General features: G+C 40.4%; 1 protein-coding gene across 2 annotated transcripts; it reads left to right on the top strand.

Annotated features, from left to right (window-relative positions):
* The first annotated feature begins 1610 nt into the window (after positions 1 to 1610).
* lyplal1 (lysophospholipase like 1) lies at positions 1611 to 14410 on the top strand. Of its 2 annotated transcripts, XR_006105975.1 has the most exons (6): positions 1611 to 1700; positions 2513 to 2612; positions 4064 to 4233; positions 8299 to 8453; positions 13352 to 13467; positions 14105 to 14188. XR_006105975.1 is itself a non-coding variant. In XM_042490146.1 (5 exons), exons 1-5 carry the CDS (start codon positions 1616 to 1618, stop codon positions 14345 to 14347), a joined length of 714 nt encoding a protein of 237 aa, XP_042346080.1. In that variant the 5' UTR covers positions 1611 to 1615; the 3' UTR covers positions 14348 to 14410. The 2 variants fall into 2 exon arrangements, 1 of the variants encoding a protein (XP_042346080.1); XM_042490146.1 differs by lacking the exon at positions 8299 to 8453 and having other exon boundaries at positions 14105 to 14410.
* The last annotated feature ends 751 nt before the right edge of the window (positions 14411 to 15161 follow it).

Genomic DNA, 15161 nt, shown 5'->3' with positions numbered 1-15161 from the left:
TCCCAGCTGCACAAAAAAACAAAGACCCTTCAGTAAAATTTGGGATTTTTCCTCAGTTTATCCAGAACATTTCCTAGTTAAGGCAAAAACAGCATAGCACAACAAGAGAGACAAGACATCTGTCTAAATGATAAAGCAGTTTGTTCAAAAAATTTAATTTTTGACTAAAATGAAGTGAAGGTCTTTTGCCTTTACACAGCAGGATTAATTACATGAAAAAAAACATACAGTATAAGTGTAAAACCTGCTGGTTCATGTCCTCAGAAGCATGTCTGACTGGTAACAGTCACTATTTTTGGCTCAACAGTCTCCTGCCCACTCATTAGTGTGGGTTCAGGGCAGGGACACTGTTTGTGTGTGTGGTCCTCTGACTATACGGCTGAGGAAAATGAGCACAATCCAAGTAAAAGAGGCTGCCGTTTATACAAGATAAGGCCCTGAAATGTGTTTTAACTGATATGCAGATCCAGACATTCCATGAGATCACTGCAGAGTGACACAGCGCTGGAAAACAGGCTGTATTTATCAAGATAACACCAGCAGTGAAGTATATACAAAGCACACACAATAATATTTTGTTTAGATATTATGACCCTCAGTGTAAATCAGTGACTCACACATCTACTCTGTTATCACATGATGTCACTTTCTGATGATGTGAAAACCTTTTCAATTCATGCCTGTGCACAAATTGTGATACAATGTTTCGCTTCATCTGTTTAATTAACCCTTTGAATCCTGGAGCAACATCTCTTTCCTTGTGCTGCTTTCGGATGCCTTTCACTTGTATTTAAGGCTATTGATCCTGAGCAAAATGGTGGCATTTCTCTCAAAAACATGGTAAAAAGGCAAGGAGCAATTTCATAAATGTTTCACAAATTGCAAGAAATAAACAGATAAACAGATTTAGAAAATTCTTTTTAAAAAGAGAGTATAATTAAAAAGCTAGGGGAAAAGATATATTGATAATTATCATAATTACATATTTAGATTTAAGTTACAAAATCTGTATTATGTTTTTAACCACTTTCCCATTTTCATTTCCTTTGGGTCAGTTATTTTTATAATTGATTTTATTGTACATTTTACTGCTGAAATAATGTTATTATTATCTATTTATATAATAATTATTATTTACTTATATAGCATTTTTCTTAACAAGATTACAAAGTGTTTTTACAGAAAAGCAACAGATGAAAACGAGGCAGCATAAAACAATAAATACAAAAAAAAACACACAAAGATGCAAATAACACAGTGATCATATAGCCTATTAATTCTTTATTTCTGTGTGTGTGTGTGTGTGTGTGTGTGTGTTAATGATTTTGAAAGAAGTCAAGCCAATTCATTCAGATTTCAAGAGGTTATTACGATGAAGACTCTCAAATTCTAGCCTTGTATTTTTGTAACATTCTTCCTCATAACTACTGCGAAACTGCCTTGCTGTTAAGTATTTTATATTTTATTTTTAATTTATGTATTAATTTTTGTTTTCATTCATTCGTTTGTTTGTTTATATCCAGTGGTGTTCGCAACATTCCAGCAATTCCAACCAACCCACGTTTTATCTCGCGAGGGTTTAGCCGCACTCTCGCGTGTGTTCGGTGAGACTGTCATGGCTGCTGTGAGGAAGCTTCAGATGTGCGCTGTTTCTCCGACGGGGAAACCCTGCGCCTCGGTTATCTTCCTGCACGGTTCAGGTGCTCAGTGGTTTGTTTCATGCTTCAGAAGGTCTCTGCTCATTTTTCCGTCATTTTGTTTATTTACAGGAACGCTGCTAGCTCCAGTATGTCGCTGTTTGTTCTCACTGTTTGTTCTCAAGTCAGAAGTCATTTTATGTTTGATATTAAATACAAATGTTAACCTCCCCTCTGATCATACTGCACCTTTCACCCTGTTGATCCTTAATATAGTCTCGTCATTACTGTGAACTGAATGTGATTTCATTGTGGAAAGCGTCATTACAGCTAAACTCTGATACATGCTGTTTGTCCTCTCTGCGTGTCCTTTCTCAGTGTGTCCTTTCTCAGAGTTAACCCTTTGAAACCTGAACCAACATCACTTTTCTTGTGCCTATTAAAACCTTTGAACCATGAGCAATAAATAAGAATCAGTAAGTTAGAGAAGAAAGAAAAAAATCTAAGGAAAAATATATTTATAATTATATTTACATATTTACAATTACATTACAAGATCATTTGATTTTCAATCACTTTGTCAAAGTCACTTTTTTGTTTTTGCGTGTGATATCTCCTCATTGAGAGGCTCTCGTTGACCCACACTGATCTCTGTGTGTGGGTCTGTGTGCAGGTGTCCTCCTCCTGTCTATATTGGACTCAGATTTTGAGACACAGATCTGTGGGGTTATCTAACAGCAAAAAAAGAGAAGAGAAAAAAAGATGCAACAAGCTTAAAAAGCAGTCGATGCAGACTTCAACAAAACAGCCGGTGCGGTGTGCCTGCTCTGTCAAATCAGGTTTGAATTGTGATTTTGTGTCCTCTCCATGTGCAGGTGACACTGGGCAGGGACTGAGGGCCTGGGTTCGAGATGTCATGGTGCCAGATCTGGCCTTCAGCCACATCAAAGTTATTTACCCCACAGCTCCAGCTCGGTACATATCTTGTTTGCTTTTAACTTTCCAAATACTGATGTCATGGCAGTATGAAAGTATCAAGTTAAAAAAATTGTGTCCTTGTAATGTAGCCATTTTTTTTCAGACATCAACTCTCAGCAGTGATGTTACATGTTGCCCTGTGCATTGTAGGTTAATTGTTTCCTATTTGTGTGAGAGAAAAACATGCCACGTTGTAGGCTTCAGCAGTATCACCGTATTACAGTATATCAGAGTATTTAGAAATCCTGAAGGTATGTTTTTTTAATTCCGTCATAAATACAGGCACTCCTATTTCTATTAAACTCATTGTATGTAGTGCACAGCGCTACATAGGGCCACATAATTATACGGCCATTTACCATACAACCTGGTGAAATTTCCTGAAGGTGAAATATTACATACTGTCCAAGCCTAAGAAACACGCTGTCTGCATGAGCAACACGTGAGCGTCACAGAACCTGTTGGGTTTTTTTTCAGTGCCCGTGTTAATAAGTTAGAGCAGCCACACTGCCATATGACTCAGTGCTTGTGAGGCATGTCTCAGGTGCTTGTCAGCTGCGGCACAGATAGAAAAATGATGGCTCGCCAGTTTTTTTCTGTGTGCCGCACGAAGATGTCAGCGGAAATAGACAGTGAAAATGGTGTTTTGTCAATTATACCACCTTTTCGTAGAGTTTCAATGTCTTTATCAGTCATAGAGATGAGGAAATGCAAATATGTCTGTTTTATTCAAACCTTCCTATATCTGTTTAAAAACAAAAGTCCTCTGAAAAGGTCTCTGTGGACAAAATCCTCTCAGTTGTTGACACAAGGCATTTTATTGCGAAGCATTTGCAGGACAGCATTGTTTACAATGCAGGAGCTGCACAACATCTTAAATACATAAAGTGGAGTATGAATTGCAGAACTCATAGCAGCAGGCAGCCCCTGCAGCAGCATCACAGCAACAACACCGCCAGTGTCAAGTCAAGTCAAGTCATGTCAATTTTATTTATAGAGCCCATTATCACTAAACATGGTTTGCCTCAGAGGGCTTTACAGTGTACGACATCCCTCTGCCCTTAGACCCTCACATCACCCAAGAAAACACTCCCGAAAAAGAAGCCCTGTAACAGAGGGGAAAAAAAGGAAGAAACCTCAGGAAGAGCGGCAGAGGATGATGAGGGATCCCTCTTCCAGGACGGACAGACGTGCAATAGATGTCGTAAATAACAAATGAAATACAATTGTGGCAAAAAGGAAAGAGAAAGAGAGAGGGGGAGAGAGGCACAGCAGTAGTGGAAAAGACGCATGTCATATTACAATAATGATAGATGTGAAATTATCGCACTGCCAGCATGTATTATGCTGCATTTTACATGCAGTGTGTTCCAGGTGTAACACATAACACTTCCTCTTAACTAAGCAGTCCTGTAGCTGACCACTCTCCCTTGTCTCAATGCCGTCAGGCCATACACACCCATGCAAGGGGCTCTGTCTACTGTCTGGTTTGACCGTCACAAGATCTCCAGGGACTGCCCGGAGCACAAGGAGTCCATAGACAGCATGTGCAACACACTAGGGTCCATCATTCAGGAGGAGGTCAACGCAGGGATCCCCAAACACAGGATGATCATCGGTAAGGATCTGCTTGTGACTTTTTGTCTGCTACATGTTAGAATTGGAACAGTTACAAGGTACAAGGTAGATTTATTGTCATTTTTCTTAAACATGGTTTAAGACGAAATGAAATTAAAGTTTATCCTAAATGATCTCTGTGCACCACTCTGCAAGATTGTTGATTTCCTCCCGGTATGAACTCTCATCGTTGTTTATAATACGGCTGATGATGGTGGTGTCGTCCACATACTTCACAATAGAGTCCTCTTGATGTCTGGGAGTGCAGTCATGGGTGTACAGTGTGAACAGAAGGGGGCTGAGCACACAGCCCTGGGGGGCTCCGGTGTTGAGCACTAATGTAGAGGAGGTGTGACTGCCAATCCAAGCTCCAAACCATAGCTTCCTTTGATGCTCTCTTCAAAAATATGCATACCAATACCTCTGATGCTCACTAATTAACATAATGCATCCTCGGTTAAAGGAGTACACCAATAGAATTTTTTTTTTAAATGCCAAGTTGTGGTTTTAGGAGGAATTACATGCCTGAATTATTTGTAGAACAGTGGCTGCAATGACCGTAAACAGCTTCCTGAAATCTTGTCATCACACTGAGGCAGTCAGCTTTGGTGCCATTGTCATTGTACAGAGACTAAAACCAGTCCAGATTTGTCGCTAATGCACTACTTTGCACTGTAACCAACATATTTCAGACCAAACAGATAAACCTTTATCCAACTCATGACTCCTTATCAGACAGGACTGCCAGCAGGTCAATCACTTTAATCCAAACTGAAATGTCTCAACAACTGTGGGTAACCATTACATTTAGTTCAGACAAGGGATGTCAGTTTCACTCAGTTTTGCTTTTGAAGCCCCAACACACATTACCTGCTTACTACCCAGTTAATATTTTATGGAAAAAAATAAAATGACATATACAACAGGCGCAAGTGCTGGACATTAACGCTGACCCACGGCAAGTCAGCCCTGTGTTCAGGTTAAATTGAGTGAAGTGCTTAATGCAGTAGTCCAATTGTGTTCCTGCATGAGAAAGCATGGCCAAAAAGGTAAATTGATCCACATCTATGCAGACTTCTCGTTATCTTCTAGTACAACGTCTTCCTATTCTCTTTTGTCATGCACACTAAACTGTCTAAATCACCATAGCTGTGGCTCCCTGTCTCCCATTGGATTACCTTCAAGATCCTGGTCCTTACCTTCAAAGCCCTTCACTCTCTGGCCCCCACTTACCTCACTGACCTCCTCTCCTCTTACCAATCCTCACGGCCCCTCAGATCTGCCTCCGCTAATCTCCTCTCCACCCATAAATCTATCCTCTGCACTTTTGAGGACAGAGCCTTCTTCAGGGCTGCTCCCAGGCTCTGGCACTCCCTCCCCCAAGAGATCCGTGACTCTGAGTCCCTCGCCATCTCTCAGTCCCGCCTCAAAACCCATGTCTTCTCTTCTGCCTATTCCTAGCCCCCATTCCTACTTTTTTTTGTAAAGCAACCTTGAGTTGAAGAAAGGTGCTATATAAATCCAATGTATTATTATCATTATTATTATTTACATAATTTAGCCTGCATTCTAACAGAAATAATATATCAAGTAATGCAAATATAAACATAACTGAAGTTTAGTCTACTGCTATACACCATTCAAAATATACAGAAAATGTTGCAATAAGTTGAATATCAAAACTTATATACGCTCACTGACCACTTTGTTAGGTACACCTTGCTAGTGCTGGGTCGGACCCCCTTTTTCCTTCAGAGCTGCCTTAATTGTTGGTCGCATAGATTCAACAAGGTGCTGGAAACATTCCTCAGAGATTTTGGTGCATATTGACATAGCATCACGCAGTTGCTGCAGATTTGTTGGCTGCACATCCATGACGTGAATCTCCCGTTTCACCACATCCCAAAGGTGCTCTGTTGGATTGAGACCTGGTGACTGTGGAAGCTGTTTGAGTCCAGTGAGCTCATTGTCATGTCAAAGAAACCAGTTTGCGATTATTTGAGTTTGTGTCATGATGCTTTACCCCGCTGAAAGTCAGAAAATGGTACACTGTATAAAGGGATGGACATGGTCAGCAACAATACTCTAAAATACTCTAATACTTTCAATGATGCTCAGTTGGTTCTGAGGGGCCCAAAGTGTGTCAAGAAAATGTTCCACACATCATTACACCACCACCAGCCTGAACTGTTAATACAAGGCAGGATGGATCCATGCTTTCATGATGTTTACGCCACATTCTGACCCTACCATCCGAATGTCGCAGCACAAATTGAGACTCATCAAACCAGGCAATATTTTTCCAATCTTCTATTGTCCACTTTTGGTGAGCCTGTTTGAATTGTAGCCTGAGTTTCTTGCTCTTAGCTGACAGCAGTGGCACCCGGTGTGGTCCTCTGCTGCTCTAGTCCGTCTGCTTCAAGGTTCAAAGTGTTGTGCATTCAGAGATGCTCTTCTGCATACCTGTAACGAGTGGTTATTTGAGTTACTGTTGCCTATCTATTAGCTCAAACCAGTCTGGCCATTCTCCTCTGACCTCTGGTGTCAACAAGGCATTTTCAACCAGAGAAATATTTTCTGTTTTTTGGACTGTTCTCTGTAAATCCTGCAGATAGTTGTGCATTAAAATCACAGTAGATCAACTGTTGATGAAATACCAGCCTGTCATCAACCATGCCACGTTCAAAGTCACTTAAATTATCTTTCTTCCCCATTGTGATGCTCGGTTTGAACTCGTCTGGAGATCGTCTAAACCATGTCTACATGCCTAAATGCACTGAGTACCTGCCATGTGATTGGCCGATTAGATATTTGTGTTAACATGCAGTACAGGTGTACCTAATAAAGTAGCTTGTGAGTGTATGTCATATACCAAAATTGACATTTTTATCAAGACTAAAATATGTGATTAAGTGGCTCTTACACTTTTTCATATTTCAAAAAAAGTGTATTCTAGAATATGTGAAATGTAATGTGGGTCTGGCTCGGGTTGAGCTTGGACAGAAACTGTGTAGGTTCATGTAGGGTTGGGCCTGATTTTTTGGGCCTGATCAGAGCTCTGATCCTGACTGCTCCCTCTGTGTGTGTATACAGGCTTCAGCTGATGCAGCACTCTGACATGCTAACCTGTTCAGGTGTCTGTGCTGGTAAAACAAACAGGATACACCGTGTTCATCAGTGAGCTGCAGAGGTGTTGGCAGGGGTAGTTTTGAACTCAGACAGGCGAGCTGTGACAGCCTGCTTCCAGTCTGTATGCTAGGCTAGGTTGATCATGTCCTGTCTCCAGCTGTGACCTGCAGACAGAAACACCACATCAGGAACCACCTGAACCATGCTGAAAAGAAAGTGAGCAGCTCTCTGACTTCTTCTTGAGAACAGTGAGGATGCCATCTGTCAGCGTCTCACTCCCTCGCTGTCTCTGCTTTCTCTCTCACTGGATCATTTTCCTCTCTATTTTCCCCCTCCCTTTTACACACACACACACGCACGCATACACACACACAGTCACCTCAGTCCATCTCAACCTGGCTGCTCCTCACTCCCTCTGTCATGATATAAAATGAAGAATGCAGCTCATCAGGTTACCATGTCCTTTCATATGCTGCCAGCAGAGAATCAAAAGGCTTTTCAGATGGATTCTCAGCCCCAAAAAGCTTTTTGCCCTTAAATATTCTGCTTATCAAGTTCACATATAAATAACAATGGAATGAAGCCACTAGGATGGAGCACTATAAACAATCTGGCGGGGGCAAGGTAACAGTTCCCACAGGAAGCGTCATGGAGGCCATCGAGTGTTTGAATGTCAGCCAGTGGTGGCTGGACATGAAAGTGGAAACCGCTGAGAGCGGTGGGAAAAGGGTTAACACCCCCCCAGCAGCTCTGAAATGTATAACTCTATAGGAACACTTTGTGGGGGGTGTTTGGGGGGGGGGTGCTGTGTGACAGGTTGGAGTCCAGAGAAAGTGAGTGAAAAAACACATGCTCCTGGGAAGCTGCTGAAATATTATCTTACTAAATCATAACATTTTGTCATGAACTATAAATACTCAGCAAAGTCACTCTGCAGTGCTGGAGAGCGGCCGACCCAGAGTCCACTTCCCTGGCCCACAGACTGACAAGCGCCACAAGTTTCCATGGAAAAGCTTTGTGAGGAGGTCGGCTGCTGTGTGGATGTGTTTCAGTGTGAGAGGAGCCTCGTCCTCACTCTGCAGACCGCCTCAGGTCTGTGTAACAAATAACAACCGTCAGCTTTACAACATGGAAATCACTTTCTGTATAATTTTATTATTCTGCTATTTTCTTATTTGATGGAGCGAGAACAGTGAGAGTAAATCTGGCTTTAAAAAAAAAGGCAAAACAAACTGATGAACCCTTTGAAACCTAGGGCGACATAATTTATCTTGTGCTGCTATCACGTCTTTCACAAGTATTAAAAGTTAAGTCAAGTCAATTTTATTTATAGAGCCCATTATCACAAAGCGTGGTTTGCCTCAGAGGGCTTTACAGTGTACGACATCCCTCTGCCCTTAGACCCTCACATGACCCAAGGAAAAACTCCCGAAAAAGAACCCCTGTAACAGGGAAAAAAAAAGGAAGAAACCTCAGGATGAGCGGCAGAGGATGATGAGGGATCCCTCTTCCAGGACGGACAGACGAGCAATAAATGTTGTAAATAACAAATGAAATACAATCATGGCAAAAAGGAAAGAGAAAGAGAGAGGGGAGGAGAGGGGGAGAGAGGGGGAGAGAGGCACAGCAATAATAAAAACAGATGCATGTCATATTATAATAACGATAGGTGTGAAATTATTAATTGCACTCTATGATGATGTTGAGGGTGATGATAACAGTCTCATGCATATATTGATAGGGAGGTGTCCAAAGGCAAGATCACAGCATCGGCACAACCAGGACCAAGACCACAATCAGGGCGAGTGGGGGGCACAGTATCAGTACAGCCACAGCATGAGCACAACCAAAGGCACGGTCACAGCACCAGTACAGCTATCACCACGGTCAGGCACAGCCAAGGTTACAGCCAGGATCCGGGAAAACTAGGAAACAAGACGGCAGGAATGCTCCGGAGAGGCAACAGGATTAGCGTAGTGCAGTTCAACAGACCAAGGCTCTGTAATCACGAGCCCCAGTTAGTGAGAGTACCACATGGCTATCACAGATGCAAGGCTAAGCTAAACTACTGAGTCTAAGCTAAGCTTGAAAACGGCTGTCACAGATATAAGGCTAAGCTTAGCAGTAAGGGTAATGCAGTAAACAGTAAACCTTCTCCCGGAGCAGACTGGCTAGATCATTTCAAAAATCTGGAAAAAAAGACAATGAGCAACATGGTAAGAAATGTTCCACAAACCTCAGGAAATTGGGAGATTTCGATTTTATTTATTTATTTTTAAAGCCAAGGGAAAAATTTCTAGGAAAAGAGGAAAAACACAGGCACTTTTTCCAAATCTTTTTTTACTTTTTTCAAACTAATTTTTGAGTAGTTTTCTTGTACTTTTTTCTAAATTCTCACTCATTTCTGTTCTTTTCTTTATTTACTCCTTGCCTTCTTTCCATGTTTATAAATAAATCAAGTCAATTGGCTTAGGTTTTATAGATAAGCTGCAGTCCCACTGCTCCAGTCAGCCTTGTTTCTTTGAATGGTAGCAAGTGATAACAGACACAGCAGCATGCTGAGAAATGCACGTTTCACCAGCCTTCATCAACCAGATGATTAGAATTACAGGCTGTTATAAGGCTGGTTTGATATTTTGACATGAGACAAAGACCGAAACACAACACACTGATTTTGACACTTCAATGACCATCTTGCACTGCAAGATGACTGTAAAGTTTCTGCTGAAATTTTATTTCATTATATCAATGATTACCTAATTAATATCATATAATGAAACAACAAAGGCTTATGTAGTCTTAAAGACATTCTTTGTATTAGTAGATACACGGTGAGTTATTATGTCATCATGTTTAATACAGTGCTCCAGTAATGAGTCCTAAAACCTGGAAATCAGTCAGCATATCAGCACCTCCAGTTCCCTCTTATGAAAGTCAGTGTGTTTTTTTGAATGTGTTTTTGGTTAGAAGCCTGAAATAAGGTCTGTGGTTAACACAAGCTGAAGAGACTTTTCTTCTACAACATAAAATACATCAGTAAATACTCCACAAATTTTGAAGCTTTAATGTGTCTTTAAAACAACGGTTGCTAACAAGTGGCTAAATAAGTCATAGAGCGTCATCACGCCCAACCGCAACAAACATGGCTTTTCAGCCTCACTGTGGTGACGTTAGGTCATGCGATCATAGTTTTTACAGCTTAACTATAGCTTTGAACTTCTGAGAATTTTCTTGCTGACCAAAATGTGTAAGTATTTAATAGCTTATTTTCTGCAATAATTCAAAATCCAATGGAAAAATCTCACTAGCTTTTTGTTGAGCTAAATTCCTCGTTGGCCTACAGAAATATGTCATCCCTGCTCTCTACAGCACACACTCTCCCCTAGTGTTTAATTTGCTGCAAAAACAACCCAGGATCAACATTTCATTTGGTCTTACTTCTATACCTGTGAATGAGCATGTACACACACACACACACATTGGTGACTTCACTGGTTCTCAGTCTTTCTGGTGTCAGGGACCCCTGATACGCATTAGGTCACGGACCTTAATTTGACAAGATTTTTTTTCATAGACCTCTATCAGAACAGATTTTGGATGTTTGAATATAGCAGTATATAGTATTAGATAGCAGTATAGTGACTTTTATAACTCTTATGGCCCATTTATTCTCCCTTTACATACCAAAATATATCTCTCTTTCAAACGGCGTAACCTTCACTGCACCCACACTAGATTCAGCCAATAGATGGCACCATAGGGCGGAGTCAAAACTTTCACCACCATAAACAAGGCAATAGTGGTCAATGTCTGAACCCTCAGAGCCCATTTTAATATTACACACACTCATATCGCTCTGCGCACAGAATTCACTTTTTTTATTTTTTAACCAACATCAGTCCTACTCATAAATATCATATATTCATTAATTTTCAGAATTTTAATATTCTGAAAACTAATGAATATTTGAAATTTCTGAATAGGACTAAAAAACTGATAAAAATTGGTGTTGCTGCAAATCATTGACATATCCCAGGCTGTGATAATCAAACAAATGTACTCTGCATGTAGTATATTGAAAATAATTCATTTTGTGTGTTGTTGTTGTTGTTTTGTTTTTTTTTTAAATCTGCATAGTGGTATCATGACAAAAACCTGGCATTTAAAGGGTTAACCCTTTAAATGCCAGGTTTTGTTATGATGCCACTATCACTACCACTAGATTTTTTGGAAATATGGAAATAGCATCTATTTATACCAAATATTGTAAAAATGACAATCAGGTGGAAAATAGTAAAAATGACAAATTCCAAGTCAAAAGCTCAGAATGACACCCAGAAATAATATAATGCATGTTTTTATGCTTTGATGGCTGTTGGATCAAAAATGTCAGTTTGAATGGGTCTCAATGGAGCATTTTTTTGACCTTAACAGTCTGAAAGTAACTATTTAGTTTCCACAGTGTATTTTAGACTTATTGTTGGAGCTGAACTGGAAATTCCAAGATTAAACAAAAATACTAAACCTTGCCAAAATGTATGTCATATGCATGAACACAGACAAAATGATCAAAAATGAAGAATGAAAAGTGCATAAAATGCTCCAAACAGTCTCTACGGGTTAATATTGAATCTTTAAACGGAGGCCTCAGATGGCAGGGGTCTATGAGGCCATTGCATACATCCTGACATGTGGACGGACAGTTCTTTTGACTATACAGCAGATATGCTCCGTTCTGCAATAATTTAGATTTCTTTTTTGGTTGGTATGGTGAGTTGTGTTAAGTCTCCCAGCATGCAAAGCGATGGGTACAGTGGGATGCAGTCCAAGAAACAGGAGAGTTTTTCAGTGTCTCCTCTCCAGAGTGACATGAAAATAATTATCTGTATTACCCAGGGTGCATTGTGAACAAATGTCTGTGTTAGCCAATCCCACTTCTAACAATATCCCCCGGGTGATGTGTATTATGTGGACAGCTTTATATTGTATAAGTTGTAGATTTGTATTAGTGGTCACTGATAAGTCATTTCTTGTTTTTTAGTGTTATGGAAGTGTCTCATATGGATATAGGTTTTTAAAAGTTTTAAGATTATCTTTTTTGAGTTTGTGATTTTCATAATTCCATTACCTAAGAGAGGGGTGTAATATGTTGTTGGTCATTTTAATTTTGGATTTAAGTATGTTTTTCAGTTGCTGAGCTGATCCTTGTTGTGTCTGATGGTCGTATGTTGCTTTAACTATACTACACCGCCTCAGTGTTGGTATCTAATAGTACAGCTCAGTTTAATCCATATCTGTAAGCAGATGAAATGAAGGCAGAGGAAAGATCAGGGCTCCATCCTGCTCCGTCTACATGTATGATGTTGAGCATACATGAACCCTCGCTCACATTGTACTCACTTACAGTATATAGTGAATTTAATATTGAAAATAAACTAGCCTCTATTTTTCTGGGGACCCCTTGGCACTCCCTGAGGGGCCTCTGGAGGACAGGTGTACACAGTTTGGGTGTAAATCCTCACATTTAAGGTCACTGCATGTCAGATTCATTCTGGACCGATTGGGTCAGACGTGTGAATTCCGCCTCTCCTCTCTTCATCTCCTCAGCCCTCTCTTTCCCTCCCTCATTCCTCAGCTCTTTGACAGGATGATGGGTACTTGCACACTTTCCCAGATGTACACACTGTGCCCAGATGTACCCAGATGTGTGAGATTAAGGACAGACTCACCAGGGCAAAAAAAAAAAAAGCTGATGATGTGGAACAAGGAGTCCTATCCATCTTAGTTTTTTGAGGTTTTTTTAAGTGCAGTCAACCTATTTTCCAGCTCTGATTGCACACAGTCAGTGATCCTCAGTCAGATCCTTGTACTCACATGGAGATGAATGTGCATGATGTGACATTTTAAACTCACTGTACTAACATCCTTTCAGTTGATGCTTCCAGCTGATGCAGCAGTTGATCTTTTCTGTTTTTTGTGGCTGATCTAAGGTGGATTCTCAATGGGCGGGGCCATGGCTCTCCACCTGGTGTGTCGGTACCACCCTGACGTAGCAGGAGTTTTTGCACTTTCCAGCTTCCTCAACAAGGACTCTATCGCATTTCAGGTACTTCACCAGCCAGAGATTGTAGCTTATGAATACATTACAAGAAGTTTTTGACATTTTGTAGCAAATTCACTGTAAAGCCCAAATATTTGACAGCTACCTGTTGAAAGCATGCTGGAGTGTATTTTCAAGCCCCAAAGCAGCAGAAATCTATTGAGTTTGTGCTGGTTTATTATTGCTAGTGCAGTACACATGGAAACATGTCTGTTTCAGAAAAAGAAAGGTTTGTGTACCCCGTCTTCCAAAACATTCTCAGTAAGACAAAGGGAACTCAAATCACCAAAATCTTTCTTAATATGTAGTATAGGGTCTTACATGCATAATAACAAGCATAAAAAATTATTAGACATTAGCCTCAAATTTGAAATATTGTCATTTGAGTTTTTTCACAGTTTCCTGAAGCTGTGTATAGTATAATATTTTTTAAAGCTTGACTCTGAAAAGCACATTTTGTGCACAGAGTGATATGAGTGTGTGTTATTTTAATGTGGGTTAAGGATCATAATGCAGTAACAAGATTTTATAAATGGTCATGCAGCTTTTAGAATGCATATCATTAAAGAAACGGATCAGATTAGACAGTATTGATAAAGCTCTTTAACAGATTGTGTTGTTGTTCTGTGATTGTGTGCTGAAGGCGGTGGAGGAGCGGCACAGAGCACAGCTCCCCCTCCCCGAGTTGTTCCAGTGTCACGGGACCAATGATGACCTGGTGCTGCATCAGTGGGGAGAGGACACGTCGGTGCTGCTCAGGAAGGCAGGCATGACCACCACCTTTCACTCTTTCCCAGGCCTGTACCACCAGCTCTGCCAGCCTGAGATGGAGCTGCTGAGAGGCTGGATCCTCAACAGGCTTCCCCACACCTCCTCCTCCTCCTGATGCACCCTACCTCAGTTTCTCACAGAATTTGTGATTTTGTCAATAAAATCTTATTTTGTTTAATGTTGTGTTTGTTGTTGTTGTTTCATGTATACTGTAACTCCGACAGACTGTTTATACTGAGGAGTTTTTTAAAACTGGCCCTGCAGCGGGAAGCACATGCATATGGCTGCAGGGTATCTTCATGGTTCATCCATCACCTGAGGCAGAGGTCAGTCAGTACGTGGGGGTTGTATGTGAGTATGAGGCTCTTCTCAGGTTGCAAATGATGTCAGGGCTCCCGTGGATCCTAAAAAAAAATCTTAAAAGGTATTAAACTAATTCATCTATGAGCAACCATGAGCTCACCTGGTAGAGAAGCTATGTCCTGCGGACGCCGCCACTGCGGCCGCCGCCGCCACTTTGCTGCATGTCATTCCCTCTCTCTCCACCTTTCATACTCAAGCCGTCCTATCCGAAAAAAGGCAAAAGCTAAGAAAAGATTTTTTTTACATCACCAAAAAATAACGCCTTAGTTGGCATTAAAATGTCTTAAATCAATCTTACAAAAGTCTTGAAAATGCTTAGACAGGAAGTAGGACATTATAAATTATTTTTTTAGAGTTTGCATTGTAAAATCTTTAAATACATTTATAATATTTTTTTTAAAGTAATTTACTCAATACCACTTGCATTAAAGTCACGCATATCATAATATAAGAAGTTTTCAGTTTTGTTTTTTTTCTGTCTGTATTTTTTACTTGACCAAAAAGTTTATGCTTCATGTTAAACATTTGGGTAAAATTATCTCTAACCCTGAGTAATTTATGTTAGT

Source organism: Plectropomus leopardus, chromosome 7, assembly GCF_008729295.1.
Source record: "Plectropomus leopardus isolate mb chromosome 7, YSFRI_Pleo_2.0, whole genome shotgun sequence".
Taxonomy (NCBI): domain Eukaryota; kingdom Metazoa; phylum Chordata; class Actinopteri; order Perciformes; family Serranidae; genus Plectropomus; species Plectropomus leopardus.
Note: the sequence above shows the minus strand (reverse complement) of the source record. Positions and strands in the feature narration are given on the sequence as shown.

Excerpts from the sequence above, each read along its gene's own strand:
- lyplal1 (XM_042490146.1), top strand. The coding sequence starts at position 1,616 with ATGGCTGCTGTGAGGAAGCTTCAGATGTGCGCTGTTTCTCCGACGGGG. Across the intron at positions 1,701-2,512 it reads TATCTTCCTGCACGGTTCAG|GTGACACTGGGCAGGGACTG; the intron begins GTGCTCAGTGGT and ends CTCCATGTGCAG. Across the intron at positions 2,613-4,063 it reads TACCCCACAGCTCCAGCTCG|GCCATACACACCCATGCAAG; the intron begins GTACATATCTTG and ends CAATGCCGTCAG.